Below are 14,941 nucleotides of genomic sequence, written 5' to 3'. Positions count from 1 at the left end.
GGCAGAACCTTCTCATTATCTTCATTTCAGCAGTTTTATTCACGCTTCCTGTAGATAAAAACTATACACGGGCTATGCCACGCGCGTTCTTTTAGTATTAAAACAAGCTATCGAGTCACTTCTGTCACACAAATGTTTGGTAGTAACTTTTCACATATGCTTATATTCTGAAAATATATCTGGAGTAAAACGTAGGGCTGCTTGTACTCATTTCATAGTATTAAAAATGAAGAAAAAGCGAGGAGAACAGATGCTTGGAACTCGTTTTGCATAAGCATGGGCTGTGAGGGTGTTTTTAATGATGCCTCTTGTTTTATGTTTTTGTTCTGTTTTCTGGCTCGAAGCCAACCCACACAGGATTTTTTGGGTAGGTTTCTGGGTAGAGCCAGGCAAATATTACAGTGGAACTTCGCTTTGGTGTTCACCTATTGTCAGTACACAGCCTGCCTCAAAATAATACAGCCTGTTCCAGGAATGGGGGGGGATTAATCAAAAGACAAATGAGGCTTTTTTTTTTTACCAGCACTTGACATTTCAACTCTTCTATGAAAAGAGTGGGCAGGAATTGCTGTCTGCGTCACTGAATGGGAGTGAAGGGGAGAACTTTTATCTAATTTAATCAAACGTTCTGACATTTGTACGGTGAGTAATTCTTAAAACCTCAGAGCAAGCCGGGCTGCAGAGCACGTTGTTCTTATTGCTGCAACACAAAGGGGCGCTTTTAATTGGCGTGACCAGCAGAAGTTCTCAAGTGTGGACCATGTTTGCTACTGTTTGGTTTTGTAAGGCATGAATAACCAGGACCTGGAGCTGAGGGCTCTCATCTGAACAATACAGAATACATTCTCACCTGGTCACATGTTGAATTGAATGGAGGTGCTAGCTCAGGTGCCTGCCTGACCTCTCTGCAACTTAAGATGAAGAATGAGAAGGTACATTAGTGAGTCGTAATGAGCGGCCAGCAAGTGCATCTTACAATTATGAGGAGCCTTTTCTATCTTAAAACTACTGAAAGATGGGCTTGTAGCTTTGCAATGCAGGTTGTTTGTTGTGCTTGTCTTCTAATCTGTCGCTCTGTTCTCTGACAGGACCCGTCGGGGCACAGCCCCTGCTCATGGTGCCCAGACGGCCTGGCTATGGCACCATGGGCAAGCCCATTAAACTGCTGGCCAACTGCTTCCAAGTTGAAATCCCAAAGATTGATGTCTACCTCTATGAGGTGGATATCAAACCAGATAAGTGTCCTCGGAGGGTGAACAGGTAAGAAGGTGACATTCGTCTTTTAAATTCTATTGTTGGTGATGCTTCAGTAGGTCTCCCTACTTAAAAACAAGTCGAGCCTTTGTGTAGCTTAGAACCTGAGATGGGTACAGAGCCTGCTCCAGGTTCTGGTCGGTTTGGCTGTGACCAGGTGCTGTAATGTGGGCCAGCCGTGAGTGGGCACACAGCTTTGTGACCGCTTCGGCAGCGCCTCTGTTCTTCAGGGCATCAGAAATATGACACAGCCATAGGCAGTGACTTTTCCTGGTAGAAATACTGGCTCCTGAAGTGTTTCCATTAGTCAGCTGGACTTGTTCTGGTGGATAACTGAGCACTAAGCAGTTATTTTAAGGTGGTTTTAGTGTATTGCTGTGCTTGGTGCCAGTGGAAAAGCTTGAATTTTAACACTTCTGTGACACAGAAGTGCAGAGTGGAGAGTTTGGCCTTCTCCAAACTCCACCTGAGAGGTGCAAGTGCTGCCATGAGCCCTGCCTAAGAGGAAGCTGGTGTTTATTGTTGTGATGAAGTGCTTTAGGGTAATATTGCCTGGTCAGGAAATGGCATATGAGTAAGCTTCTGCTTTGCAAGAGTGCTGGTTATGTATACGCTTCAGAAGGAAAATGTGTAATTTCTGTAGAATGAGGGAATTGCAGTACATGAAGATGGGCTGCAGTGCCACTGAAACACAAAGAATCTCCAGAGAATTCAAAAGCTGAAGGCGTATTTCAGAGGTACTGCAAAAGTCCCTTTGCAGGTGGTGCATGTGTTGCCTGTATCAAGAAGGCTTTTTTTCCACATGAAAGAAGAAACAAAACATCATCAGACTTTCATCTCAAGTGTAAATTCAGTGCTTGCATCTGTTTTCTATAGGTTACTATTTTCTTTATAGCCATCAGCATCAAAGAAAACTGACTGAACTGTGCACAAATCTGATTGTTTTTTATTTGATGTTATTGTAAAACTTCAGATAATTAATGACAGAGCAAAGACTTGGGGCACCTTAGTTTTTTATGCAATGGAAGCAGAATCCAAGGCTTGTTAGTTGGAGAGCAGATTGATGTTATTAGGTATGCAGTGCAATTAACTTCTACCGCTGCCATGGACCAGTGCTAATTCCATCGGTGGACTTGTACTGGGTTTTCCTAGTAGCTTGTGGCTTTCTTCCCAGGGAAGTGCACCTTTGCTTGTATAGTAAAGATTAAAGAGAGGCCTCAGTCATTTCTACCTCCTGAAATTATTTCAGCAAAAATATTTTCTGATTCTGAAGCCTTTGCATTGGTCGTGGTTTTATTTGTTAGTGTTGATCTCTTACCTTAGCTGTGATGTGAGAAGGCCCTTCTTGGAATATCAGCCTGTTCCAGTATGAAACTTCCCTGCAAACATTTTCAAGTTGAATACCCACTTTTTTTCTAGGGAGGTGGTGGACTCAATGGTGCAGCATTTTAAAGTGACGATATTTGGGGACCGTCGACCAGTTTATGATGGGAAAAGAAGCCTTTATACAGCCAACCCGCTTCCTGTGGCCACTACTGGGGTAAGATAACTGGAGATACAGATGGTACTTGTGACAGCTTTTCAGGAAAGCAAAAGAAAACCCAGTTCAACTTTTAAGAGACATTTAACAGATTGGTGGGGAGTTTTGAGCTATTGAGACTTGTTTCTTCTAACTTCTTCCATTTACTTTTCAAAGTTACGCCCAAAAGCTTTCTTGAAACTCTATTTTCTAAATACTGTATTGAAAAGTTGTTACTAAGTGCTTTTCCCATAAGTGTTGTGGTCTTGTACAATTTGGAGGGGTGAGGGTGCTCTAAGCACACACTCAGAGCTTCAGAGGCCACCTCCAGAAAGCCAGAGACTTGAAGAACACGTTTTGTGCCCTCCTGCTGCACAGGGAAGCTATTTCATTGTGATTAATAGCCATGATGGCAAAGTGAACCATGCTTTTGAAACCGCTGTTGAGAAAGCAAGTGTTTTGATCCCTTCTCTTAGGCTGATCCCAAGAGCTGAGGCCACTTCACATTACATAGGCTTCTTTCCCAGCTTTCCAGCTCAATAAATGCTAAGAAAATGGTTCTCTTCCAGCGGTGCCTCTTGTTTTGGATACTAAATAGAGAGGACAGGCTAGCAAACTCAAGAATTCAGCTGCTGCTATTTCTTTTTTGCCCACATAGGTGGATTTGGATGTGACATTGCCAGGAGAAGGTGGAAAAGATCGTCCCTTCAAAGTGTCAATAAAGTTTGTTTCTCGGGTGAGCTGGCACTTGCTGCATGAAGTTTTGACAGGAAGAACCTTGCCTGAGCCTCTGGAACTAGACAAACCTATCAGCACTAACCCTGTTCATGCTGTCGATGTGGTGCTACGACACCTGCCCTCCATGAAGTAGGTTCACTGTCTTCCTGCTGTCTGTCTTTACCTGAGGGATCCCCATTGGGACACCTTCATCCTGAAAAGAAAGAATGATCGTTCCCTCACACAGCACAGCTGATGAGCTGAATTGGGGAGATAGAAGCTAATTATGTACATGTATTTCTGTAGATATTTAAACTCCAGAGCAGGTGATATGCTTGTTTGAAAAGATCAAGAAGCGAGATGCCTGTAATAGGTCTGTGCTGAAATACAGACAGCTTACAGGATGCTGTAGCACTGCTCCCACGTTTTCTGTTTCAGTTGATTCAAATAGCATTCACTTGGTGACTGTCTGAAAGCATGAGTCTTTCTAATTCATTGATATACCCAGCAATGGTGCATGCTTCTTGTGATTTCAATACATTGAAATTGAGAGTAGATACCTGTCCTAACCATGCCTGTTACCCTTGAAACATTAGGGAAGGCTATATCAGTCTTGTTTTATTTGGGCACTTGGGGTTCCTTTGTGGTTGCTGGCTCTAGCCAGTATGGTGGCTTTGCACTGGTGGTTTTTGTTGGGTGTAACTGGAAATGTTCTCCAGCTACCCTAAATCCTAAGCTTAAGGCTGGAGATCTGTGAACAGCAGCTTGGGAAGCATTAGTTTTTCTAGTTCTTGGTTACCACCACATTTTAATGCAGTGTATACTGAGAGAAGTTTGCTGGTAAAATATGCAAAATGATAAGTACGAGGATCAGCCCAGTGTGCTGTTGTGCAGAGCTTGTGCTGTGATAGAAGTTATACTTTACTGAAGTTGAAAATCAGAAAACAAGATTTAATTTCCTTGTTGCAAAAACAAGTAAATGTTTTGTCTGTGTTTAAAAGCAATGAGAACATCAGCATTGAGAGTGTAGTTCAAATTTGACAGAGATTCCTCGTGCACAAAATTCCAACAAAATATTACTGTTACAATCTTATGACAGAGTTTTTTTATCTTATGTTTGGAAAGGGGCAGCGTAAAGGTGTGCTCATCTTCTTTCACCAGGTATACCCCTGTGGGCCGCTCCTTCTTCTCAGCTCCAGAAGGCTATGATCACCCCTTGGGGGGGGGCAGGGAGGTCTGGTTTGGGTTCCATCAGTCTGTCCGGCCTGCCATGTGGAAGATGATGCTCAACATTGATGGTAAGTTGAGATTCAGAGCTAAGAGTGAAGGGAGGACTTCTCTCCAAGAATACAAGTGACCTTGGAATTCCATCAGTCTCAGCATTAAAAAGCACAGCAGTTACTCTTGGATGATTTTTTTCAGTCCATGCTGTGAATGAGACAGTCAAGAACTTTGACTTTAACCTACAGCTTATGGGTTGATGACCTCATGTTGTGGTTTGAGGTTCTGAAGATGATGTTCGAACCCCACCACGTGCTTTTGTTGATGCTGAAGCTCGTGCAGGGTTCTTTGCAAAGTGTTTCTCCATCATTTGCATTGCTGTGGGAGTGCAGCTGCACACTGCTGGTCTCTGGGTGTGAGCTGTGTGTGTTCATTCACTGATCAGCATCCGGAGGCGTTGGCTGCAGTGTGTCGTGTAGGGCTGGCAGCCTGCTGGAGTGACGCATGTCTGAAGAATGTTCTGTTGCCTTAACACAGGGATGTGGTGGTTTTGATACAGGAGATCTGGGAGCTCTGTGAAGTGCTTGTCAGCTGTCTCGTGTTGCTGCTATTTAAGGTTTTAAACATATGGATTATATTTACTATGCTGGGCTGTAGTTTGTGCCACATTTCTTACTAAAAGTTATCACTTGCTTATAACTTTTCTAAGCGGACTATTCTTACTTCCATGGAACAAGTCAGCTGTTTTGTTTAAAGGCAGTATTGTCACTTAATGTGACTTGGTCACTGGTTTTCAGGATGGTAAGAGATGCTGGTAGACCAAAGGTTGCATTAATTACTATGCTAACATAATTTGTGTGTAGTTAAAACAGTGCTTATGTGGCTAACAAATACTGTTTCAGTCAGTGGGCGGATCGTATCATTGACGAAATCATATTGCATCTTGAACAGTCTCAGCTTTACACGTTAGAAAGTCTTCAGCACAGATATGGGTGCTGGCTGTGTTCGTAGCTCACTACAGAGTCTCTTCAGGACATTACAGCTCTCTAGAAATTAATGTTATCTGGGGAAAAACCTTTCCAAAACCTAGAAATGCGAAGCAGCTGTAGGATGACTATGCTGGAAACTGATGTGTCACTGTGGTTGTTGGAAGGCTCGTTGATCTGTTTTAAGAAATGAGTGCTGCGCAGCATTTTCTTGAGGGTTACTTGGAATCTGAAAAAAAACATTCATTTCTCTGCTGCTTCAGGGCATTCTGACTTTGGTTTTCTTGGTATTTTGTTCCTTTTAGTTTCTGCCACTGCCTTCTACAAAGCACAACCTGTGATTCAGTTCATGTGTGAAGTTCTTGACATTCATAATATTGATGAACAACCAAGACCTCTGACTGATTCTCATCGGGTAAAATTCACCAAAGAGATAAAGGGTGAGTAGAAATGTGTCTATCCTGTCCCTTAGGGTCATTGTAGGGACTCAGTTTAACTGGAAACCCCCCTGGTTATCACGCATCAGAAGAGACCTGCACCTGTCAGGAGAACTGCAGTACATCACATTAGTAATTCTCGTCCTGAACGAGGCAGTGTAGTTCTGCAGGAAGGAAAGATGCAAAATAGAGATGTTCCCAGGGCTTGAAGAGAGAAGGAGGAAGCATTCATTGCCTGGTTGGCGGTGGGCAGCTTTGCTTTGCTGGCTGGTAACCTTTTAGAAGCAGGGGTCACTGAGGTTGCAGTGGTATTGTGCTGTAGGTCTCCCGCTGTTTAAATGCTGAGGCAAAATGAACATTGATTTTGAAGCTAACTTAATTGATTCTTTGAAAGTATGCCATTTGCAGTGACTTCTAATAACTGTTTGCTGTATGGAAAAACAAGTACCACTTGATAACTTGCAGCTGAAGGCCAAATTCCATTCCAAAGGAATTGCATAAGCTACTGTTTAGTGTAGTTTCACTCCATATATGCTCCTTTGCTTTGCATTTTCCCGTATCCTTTCATTCTGGTGTGATTTGTAGAGAGAGGAGCCTTGAAAGAGTTCAGCTGTTCGGAGCTCTGCTCTGGGATACTTGTGTGACTTGATGAAAGCTTGGACTCTGCTGAAATACTGGCCAGCAGAAAAATAAATCTCAACTATATTTGCAAGGCAATATATTCATGGCATAGTCATTAGCTGGGGAGGGGAAATGTACCTCTTAGGACACATGTAGTAGTCCAAGCATGCCTCCTTCTTACATCCATAGAGAGCAATGTCTGGGGTGCCAGTGAAAGTAAAAGTTACAGACAGAGTATGGCTACAAGGCTAGGAAAAAGGAACAAAAAAAAAGGAATCTGCTTTTGCCCTCGGGGAGTTCAGATGGCATTGGATGCTCAATAGTATACAGCATGATTTGTTTTTGAGGAAAATACCTGATTAGTTAGAAGTCCACTTGTAATTTAAGAAAAACATGTAGAGAATAATGCCTCGTATTTCACTGTTTGAGCTCCAACCATGAAGGCTGCTGGGGTAGAACACACTCTTTTATAAGAACCCTTGTGTCTCCTGTGCAAGTTGTGTGGCTGTGACGTCAGGTTTTTTGGTACTTCTGTGCAGGTCTGAAGGTAGAAGTGACTCATTGTGGAACGATGAGGCGGAAATACCGTGTTTGTAACGTAACCAGGAGGCCTGCAAGTCATCAAACGTAAGATGCTTTTTGTCAGAGTAAGCTGTGCAGTAACTTAGCACTGAGTATCTAATGGGAGCTAATCTTATGCATTCTGGGAGTGCTAATAATTGCTAAGCTATTAATAATTTTGACTGATGAAAATGTGTCTCTCTCCAGCTTTCCTTTACAGTTAGAAAATGGCCAGACTGTGGAGAGAACAGTAGCACAGTACTTCAGAGAGAAATACAACCTCCAGCTGAAGTATCCTCATCTGCCTTGCCTGCAAGTGGGACAGGAACAGAAACACACCTACCTGCCTTTAGAAGTAAGGAACTTATTCTGATAAGTCAGCTCGTTATTGGTAGGCAGTGTCTTTTTGCAGAATGTGAAGAAGTGGTGCACTTTGCAGTGCAGGTGTGTTTGCATGTTTACATGTTCTTTGCATGCTCTTTGTTTTATTTCACTAATGACTACATTTTTAAAGTGCTTGAAAGATGAGAACTAAGTGAAAGTGTGCAATTGCTGAAAAACTTTGGAGGTTTGTAGAATTCTCTAAGTATGATATGTCAGGATCTGGTTCTAAATGCTCTGTGTGTTAATGCTTCTGATTTTTCTGCAAGGTTTGTAACATTGTGGCTGGCCAACGGTGTATCAAGAAGCTAACAGACAATCAGACATCAACTATGATAAAGGCCACAGCAAGGTCTGCTCCAGATAGGCAAGAGGAAATAAGCAGATTGGTGAGTTCTTCAATTTCAGTTTGACTTGATGCTGTTCAGCAGTTGATGTTCTGGACCACGCTCCTGCCTTAACCCCAGCCTGGCAACTCATCTAGCAGGCCATAACTGACTGCCTTATTGGCAAGCAGTGCCTTCGGTTGTGCTGTTGAAGGTTTCCTGGATCAGTGGCTTCTGGTCACATGTCAACAAACCTTTTTGTTGTAAAAAAAAATTCTTAAATTAATAATGTGAGCCTTTCATTCCTTCCTTTTAGCATCCTGGCATTACACATTACTATTTTGAAATCTGCTTAATATCACACAAGGGATCTATAACAGAAAAGTGAATCTAGGTCTCCCGAGCCTCAGTCTTGTTTTTTCAACTGTTTGACTGCTTTCCCCAGTACAGGTTAAATGTTGTCACTCACTGACTCCACTGTCTTTATCTCTTACCTATCTGCTGCTGAATTCACCCGCCCCCAGCAGTAGTGTTTTCTCTGACTCAGAATGTGAAATTTAAGTGGTTTTGGTTGAATATTCTTATAAACAGATTTGAAATGGTCTGGTTTTGAGCTGACGAGTGAACCAACGTTTTTCAATTACAATAAGACTTCTGAAAAATACAGAAGACAAAAATGTGCAGTAATTAAAGGAGTTAATTTAATTTGAGGTGCACTTATTTCCTAAGGAAAATGCTTTTTGATCTATTCAGTGTGCAAACAAAATGCTCTTGGATGAGCATATTACAATTGAGCCCCTTGAGTAACTAAGGGAACAGAAAATCTCATCCAGTGTATCTCGTGGCAGCTGAGCATAAGCAGTTGAATCTAAGGCTTTTTCAATGAGGAGAGAGAGGGATTGTAGAACATTTCCACAGCGTTCCTATTAGGCTTTTTTAATGGAGCTGTAATAATTTGTTACATGAATTATGTTTATGTAACGTGGAAAAACTCTTCTAGGTGAGAAGTGCAAATTACGATGCGGATCCATTTGTTCAAGAGTTCCAATTCAAGGTCCGGGATGAGATGGCCCACGTGACGGGGCGCGTGCTCCCTGCACCCATGCTGCAGTATGGAGGACGGGTGAGGTCTTCACCTTTTAATTCTGCTTCTATTATGATTACTAAAGCATGATTTCCCAAGTGTGTTGGCTCTTTTGACCACTCCAGTTGCCTTGTGCAGTACAGGGATCAGAGTTTAAACTGCAGGCTTTGTTTTCTCTTCTCTTGTAACAGTACATAGCATAGGCCTCCTTGCTTTCACTCACATGAATATTGCTCTGTTGTTTCTTCCTGCAGAACCGAACGGTGGCAACCCCCAGCCATGGAGTTTGGGACATGCGAGGGAAGCAATTCCACACTGGTGTTGAGATCAAAATGTGGGCTATAGCTTGTTTTGCAACGCAGAGGCAATGCAGAGAAGAAATACTGAAGTAAGGCATGTCATAGTTCAGGCTTTTGTAGTGAAGCCATTTAGTGAAAACATGCACGTGAGAGATCCAATCTTTTTTTTTTTTTACTGGCTTTAATCATCTCAGATGTTAAGGGGAGAATCCAAGCTCCTTTCTTTCTGGAAGCTACAGTCAAAACACTGCTTGAGTCTTGTGATATTGCTGCTCTGCATTTAGTTTCGTTTAGCATCGTGAACGGACTACTAAAAGCCCCCAAATTTGCTCTTTTCCATTCTGACCTGTGTTCTTTCAAAGCCATGTGGCCTCCACATGGGTGCTTCAAAAATGCTACTTTGAAAGCTATGTGAAATCCTTTTCTTCATATGAGTAACAGAGTTCTTCTGCCTGCTTTTGCTTTGGTTGTTGTGTGCTGTTGCCAATGCAAAAACCCAGTGAACTCCTTATCTGTAGGGGTTTTACAGACCAGCTGCGCAAGATCTCCAAGGACGCAGGGATGCCGATCCAAGGCCAGCCCTGTTTCTGTAAATACGCCCAGGGTGCAGACAGTGTGGAGCCCATGTTTCGGCACCTCAAGAACACCTATTCAGGGCTTCAGCTCATCATTGTCATCCTGCCAGGAAAAACACCGGTGTACGGTAAGGGAATACCTTGGACTTTACCTGTTTGGTGAGGCATCATTCAAGCATATGCATGACGTGTTAGAAAACTGTTCTGGAGCATTCATTAGACATTCGAAGCCAGTACTGTCTGAAGTTGAAATCAGTTGGAAGCAAGTCTGAGCATTCAACTAAACAGAAAGTTGTTTTACAGACTATGTACATTCCAATTGTGATGTAAGTTAAGATCGAAACATGGCAATCGTTTCAGAGGGACTCAGTTTGGATCCTAATTTTTGTTTCACAGCGGAGGTGAAGCGTGTGGGAGATACGCTATTGGGAATGGCCACGCAGTGTGTTCAAGTCAAAAATGTCATTAAAACATCTCCACAGACCCTTTCAAACCTGTGCCTGAAGATTAACGTTAAATTAGGAGGAATCAATAACATCCTTGTACCTCATCAACGGTAAGAATCTGCATGGAGGTGTATTTGGGTTTTTGTTGATACTTAGCACCCAACGTTTAACTGTAGCCAAAACATACATAGAATTATCCTTCTGGTAGTGTGTGGTATGAGTGAGAATGACATTTCTTCTTGTGTGGGCCCTGAATGGTTGTTGGCCTGCGAGTGAAGTCTCAGGTGTTTTTTCCATGCTTGATCAGTATCAAAAACTTGAACAGCTGCAGTTCTGGAGGTGCTGAAATATTGGTACAGTCAGAAGTTTTCTGCAGGTTTAGGAGTATGCCAATCATCACAGAACAATCTTAAGTTTTGGTTAGCGTGCCAATGTGCTGTCAGTAAGGATGGAAGTATACTGAAAGCACCCTACTTCTCTCCCATTGTTAGGCTAAGCAGTTCAGCTCACGCTCATCCTTTACAAGGGTAATCTCTGTGCATGTGTTGCAGTTGCTTTGAAGCCCTCAGTGGAGTTTGAGTCTAAGCCATGTGTGCTCCCTCTTTCTTACATGCTTTGTTCTGAAGAAGCACAAATCAGTCTATCAGTCCTGAAGACAAGCAGCTCTGGTGGTCACTAACTGTTATTAGGAGCATATCAATTCTTTAACAGTGGACATATACATCATGCAAAGCAGACAAAAACTTCTGGAGTGCAAGTTGTAGGGATTCTTTCCTGGGGATTCCTGAAAGAATGGAATCTGAGTTTAAGCATGAAGAAGTGGTGCATGGAAGAATATCTTGGAGGACTGGGAGATCATCCTGGTGCTTGTCTCCTGTAAGCCAGAACAGTGTGTATGCTGCTGCACACAGCCATCTGCTGCATGGCTGAGGCACCACTGAAGTGGAGCTCTGGCCTCCCAGCACTAACGGAATCAAATGGTAGAATAATGGTTTCTGTAAGAGACTGCCTGCATTGTTGAGGTGCAGCTCTTTGGCTTTTCTCCCCTAGAGGCATGCCCACAGTTCGGTGGCAACGTGTTTCGCAATGACCGTTAGTGTTGTGGAAGTTTACTTCTTGCACACAAAGATCTCATTGTTTAGGTCTGGCCAGAGTACCTGATAAGAAAGTCTCTCTGTGTAGTGTGGCTGAAATAGAAACAAAGCCCCATATTGAGCACCAACTGTTCATCTGCAAGTGTGACAGTGTGGTTTTTTTCTTTTGAAGCCCTTCTGTGTTCCAGCAGCCAGTGATCTTTCTGGGAGCTGATGTCACTCACCCTCCTGCTGGAGATGGAAAGAAACCTTCCATAGCTGCTGTAAGTTTTATTAAATCAACGTTGTTCTTTCGTCTCGGGTAAATGTTAGAACAGCAAATGCAACTCATGGCCTGTGTTTGTCAGATGCCTTTCAGGGCTTATGCCAACTCTTGCTACATATTCCTAGTGTTACTAAAAATTGTCTTTAAAAGAAAAATACTGCTTGATACTTTGGTCTCATTGCATTTTGATTTTTAAATCAAGGCAATCGTGTTAAATAGAACGTTTTTGCAGACGTAATATAGAGGCAGTAATACTGCTTTCTGATGTTAGAGTGTTTTCTATGGGTTTGCACTTGTCGCTTTGAGTCATGCAACGTTCTCCTGAAGGTTGTAGGTAGTATGGATGCTCATCCAAGCCGATACTGTGCCACGGTGAGAGTTCAGCGGCCCCGGCAGGAGATTATCCAAGACCTGGCCTCCATGGTGAGGGAGCTTCTCATCCAGTTCTACAAGTCAACGCGCTTCAAGCCCACACGTATCATCTTCTACAGGGACGGGGTCTCTGAAGGACAGTTCCGACAGGTTGGTTCCTTTGTGAGCTGTCTGAAACACTGAATTCCTGCCCTCCTGTTGGAATAAGCTGTACTGCTTCTGTTTGTGCTGAGGTACCACAAAAGAATTGAGCCTTTTTAGGAGAGTTTCTTAAGGGTGTTGGGTAAGAGAAGTTGCTATTTCCTTGCTGTCTAGGAAGAACAACTCTTACTCTTGGGAAACAATATATTTCTCAGTACTTCCTGAGGTCAATAATTGTGTAGCACAGCTGACCTTAGTGTTAACTACAAACTGTTAATTAGGTGCTGTGTGTAGAGTATAATGTAAGGAAAACCCTTTCTGTTCTTGTGCTTGTAGGTTTTGTACTACGAACTGCTAGCCATTAGAGAAGCCTGCATCAGTTTGGAGAAGGATTACCAGCCTGGAATAACCTATATTGTGGTGCAGAAACGACATCATACACGGTTGTTCTGTGCTGACAGAACAGAGAGGGTAATTGTTGTCCTGCTCAAGCTTGGTGTCAGCTGCTAGACAAAATATTAGCGTGGACTTCACTGCCAGTCTGATTCTGTTTGCATTGGGGGAATATGTTGAATTGGTTGGCACAAAATGTGGCACCAAATTGAAAAATCAATGACCTTAAATAAATTAAAAAAACAGAACCACCACCATCAGGCTTTCTTACAGTATCTATGTGCACTACATGTGTGCAGCTCTTCTGGCTTTCTGAGATTCAAAGTTCTGGGGTTCTGGATGCAAGATTCTGCATTGCAGTGGTAAAAAGCCATGCAGTGTCTGCGTCAGACATCCCAGGTTGCTGTACTGGCACCTTCCAAACAAAGCTGAGACAGTTCATTCACTGAAGTGCTGTGGGTATTGAATAGGAACTTGTGCTTTTAATTATAGTTGAAGTGTATAAGTTGTTAGCTACACTGTTTTTAACAAAACTTCTGTTTAGGTTGGACGAAGTGGCAATATCCCAGCTGGAACAACTGTAGATACAGACATTACACATCCATATGAGTTCGATTTTTACCTCTGCAGTCATGCTGGAATACAGGTATAATTGTTGTCTCGTAAGTAAATGTGGATTTAGGGCATACTGTTTTTCTCTCTGCTGTGAAGCCTGTGCTTACAAACAGTTCTTTGGTGGGGAAATGTCATTTAGCTCAGTTCTATCTCAGATGCCACCACTCTGAGCAACCTCCCAGTTCCTCCTCCTTTTCCCCAGCATTTACTGTTGAGCTGAGTGCTGTGTGGTAGGGGATATCCCTTTGGTCAGTCTGGGCTGGATGCGTTGCCTGTGTCCTCCCAGTTCCTTGCTGGCAGAGCAGCACAAGAAGTGGAAAAGTCCTTGTCTCTGTGCAAGCACTGCTCTGCCACAACCAAAACATCAGAAATCCAAAATGTAGCATCATATGAGCCTCTGCAAAGAAAACTAACTCTGCCCCAGCCAAAACCATGGCAAATATCACACTACTGTTGGACTAATAATATTAATTATCTTCTTAAGAATCATGTTGAAGCGGAAGTGTTGGATATAAATGTATTGTTATAGCAAGCTAGGAGTAAGTCTTAGCTAAACAGAGATTTATCTATACGTGTGTGTGTATACATGTGTATTTTAAATTATGTATGTTAAAAAATGTTTAGTATGGATAAAACAGAATTGTTGGCGTAATTTGGTCGTGCTGTAAGGTTGAGCTGTAGTGCATCACACCCTCTGGAGGAGAAGCAGGAGGAAGGCGAGTGCTCATTTATTCCAAAACAGTGTCTTCCCAAGAAACTGCATGTCAGGAGTTTACTGGAGAACTTCTAAGAGTTCCTAAGAGCTGTACTCAGCATTCGGTGGCTGTTGTGGTCTGGAATGAAATGTTAGGGTGGTGGTAAGAGTCAGCGTGTTTATCAGTTTAGTCATGTTGGAAGCAGGTTTCAGATGTTAGGGGTTATTTAGAAGGCATGTGGTTTTCTTTTTCCCAAGCAAGGATAATTGAAATAACATCATCAAATGAATATTAGACTTTTTTAAGCTCTGTAATACATTTATTGCTGACGTAATCCTGAAATTTCTTTGGCTGCTGTTACTTAGGAATCCAGGCTAGGCAGTCTGGCCTTTTCTGAACTTAAACATCTGACTTGGTTGCATGGAGAATAAAAAAAGATAAGTGAACCTATTTTCCCTTCTTCTTAGGGTACCAGCCGTCCCTCACACTATCATGTTTTGTGGGATGATAACTGTTTTACTGCAGATGAACTTCAGCTGCTGACTTACCAGCTCTGCCACACATACGTGCGCTGCACACGATCAGTTTCTATACCTGCACCAGCGTATTATGCTCACCTGGTAGCATTCAGAGCACGATACCATCTTGTGGACAAAGAACACGACAGGTAAAGAAAAACACGTGGCCTTAAATGCTTGTCCTTGTTGGTCTCTGCTCCGTTGTCAGGCATAAAGCCATCTGACTGTAGATAATGACTGTTCATTTTGCAGTTAATTCTTGTTACCTTTGCAGCTAGACTTAAGATGCTCATTCCTGACAGCTAGGCTGTGTCAGGCAGGGGTGGGTTGGTGTTTTCTACTGAATAACACCTGGATTACAAGAATGAAGTTCAGCTTCATAAAACACTATTCCAAGATCTCCATGGTGTGAAGGAATCAA

General features: G+C 42.7%; 1 protein-coding gene across 4 annotated transcripts in view; it reads left to right on the top strand.

Annotated features, from left to right (window-relative positions):
* Window positions 1-14,941, top strand: part of AGO3 (argonaute 3, RISC catalytic component) — a 30,782-nt gene that overhangs the window by 4,941 nt on the left and 10,900 nt on the right. For all 4 annotated transcript variants that reach the window (XR_005841611.2, XR_001469913.4, XR_001469914.4 and 1 more), the window contains exons 2-18: window positions 1,089-1,260; window positions 2,674-2,794; window positions 3,432-3,640; window positions 4,652-4,788; window positions 6,003-6,137; window positions 7,295-7,382; window positions 7,524-7,671; window positions 7,967-8,086; window positions 9,024-9,146; window positions 9,362-9,495; window positions 9,925-10,109; window positions 10,378-10,537; window positions 11,694-11,784; window positions 12,114-12,308; window positions 12,636-12,770; window positions 13,237-13,338; window positions 14,470-14,669. Coding sequence is in view for 1 of the 4 variants with exons in the window: in NM_001030900.2 (NP_001026071.2) it covers window positions 1,089-1,260; window positions 2,674-2,794; window positions 3,432-3,640; window positions 4,652-4,788; window positions 6,003-6,137; window positions 7,295-7,382; window positions 7,524-7,671; window positions 7,967-8,086; window positions 9,024-9,146; window positions 9,362-9,495; window positions 9,925-10,109; window positions 10,378-10,537; window positions 11,694-11,784; window positions 12,114-12,308; window positions 12,636-12,770; window positions 13,237-13,338; window positions 14,470-14,669 (2,455 nt within the window). In the remaining 3 variants the exon portion in view is untranslated. The remainder of the gene's footprint in view (window positions 1-1,088; window positions 1,261-2,673; window positions 2,795-3,431; window positions 3,641-4,651; window positions 4,789-6,002; window positions 6,138-7,294; window positions 7,383-7,523; window positions 7,672-7,966; window positions 8,087-9,023; window positions 9,147-9,361; window positions 9,496-9,924; window positions 10,110-10,377; window positions 10,538-11,693; window positions 11,785-12,113; window positions 12,309-12,635; window positions 12,771-13,236; window positions 13,339-14,469; window positions 14,670-14,941) is intronic.

Source organism: Gallus gallus, chromosome 23, assembly GCF_016699485.2.
Source record: "Gallus gallus isolate bGalGal1 chromosome 23, bGalGal1.mat.broiler.GRCg7b, whole genome shotgun sequence".
Taxonomy (NCBI): domain Eukaryota; kingdom Metazoa; phylum Chordata; class Aves; order Galliformes; family Phasianidae; genus Gallus; species Gallus gallus.
Note: the sequence above shows the minus strand (reverse complement) of the source record. Positions and strands in the feature narration are given on the sequence as shown.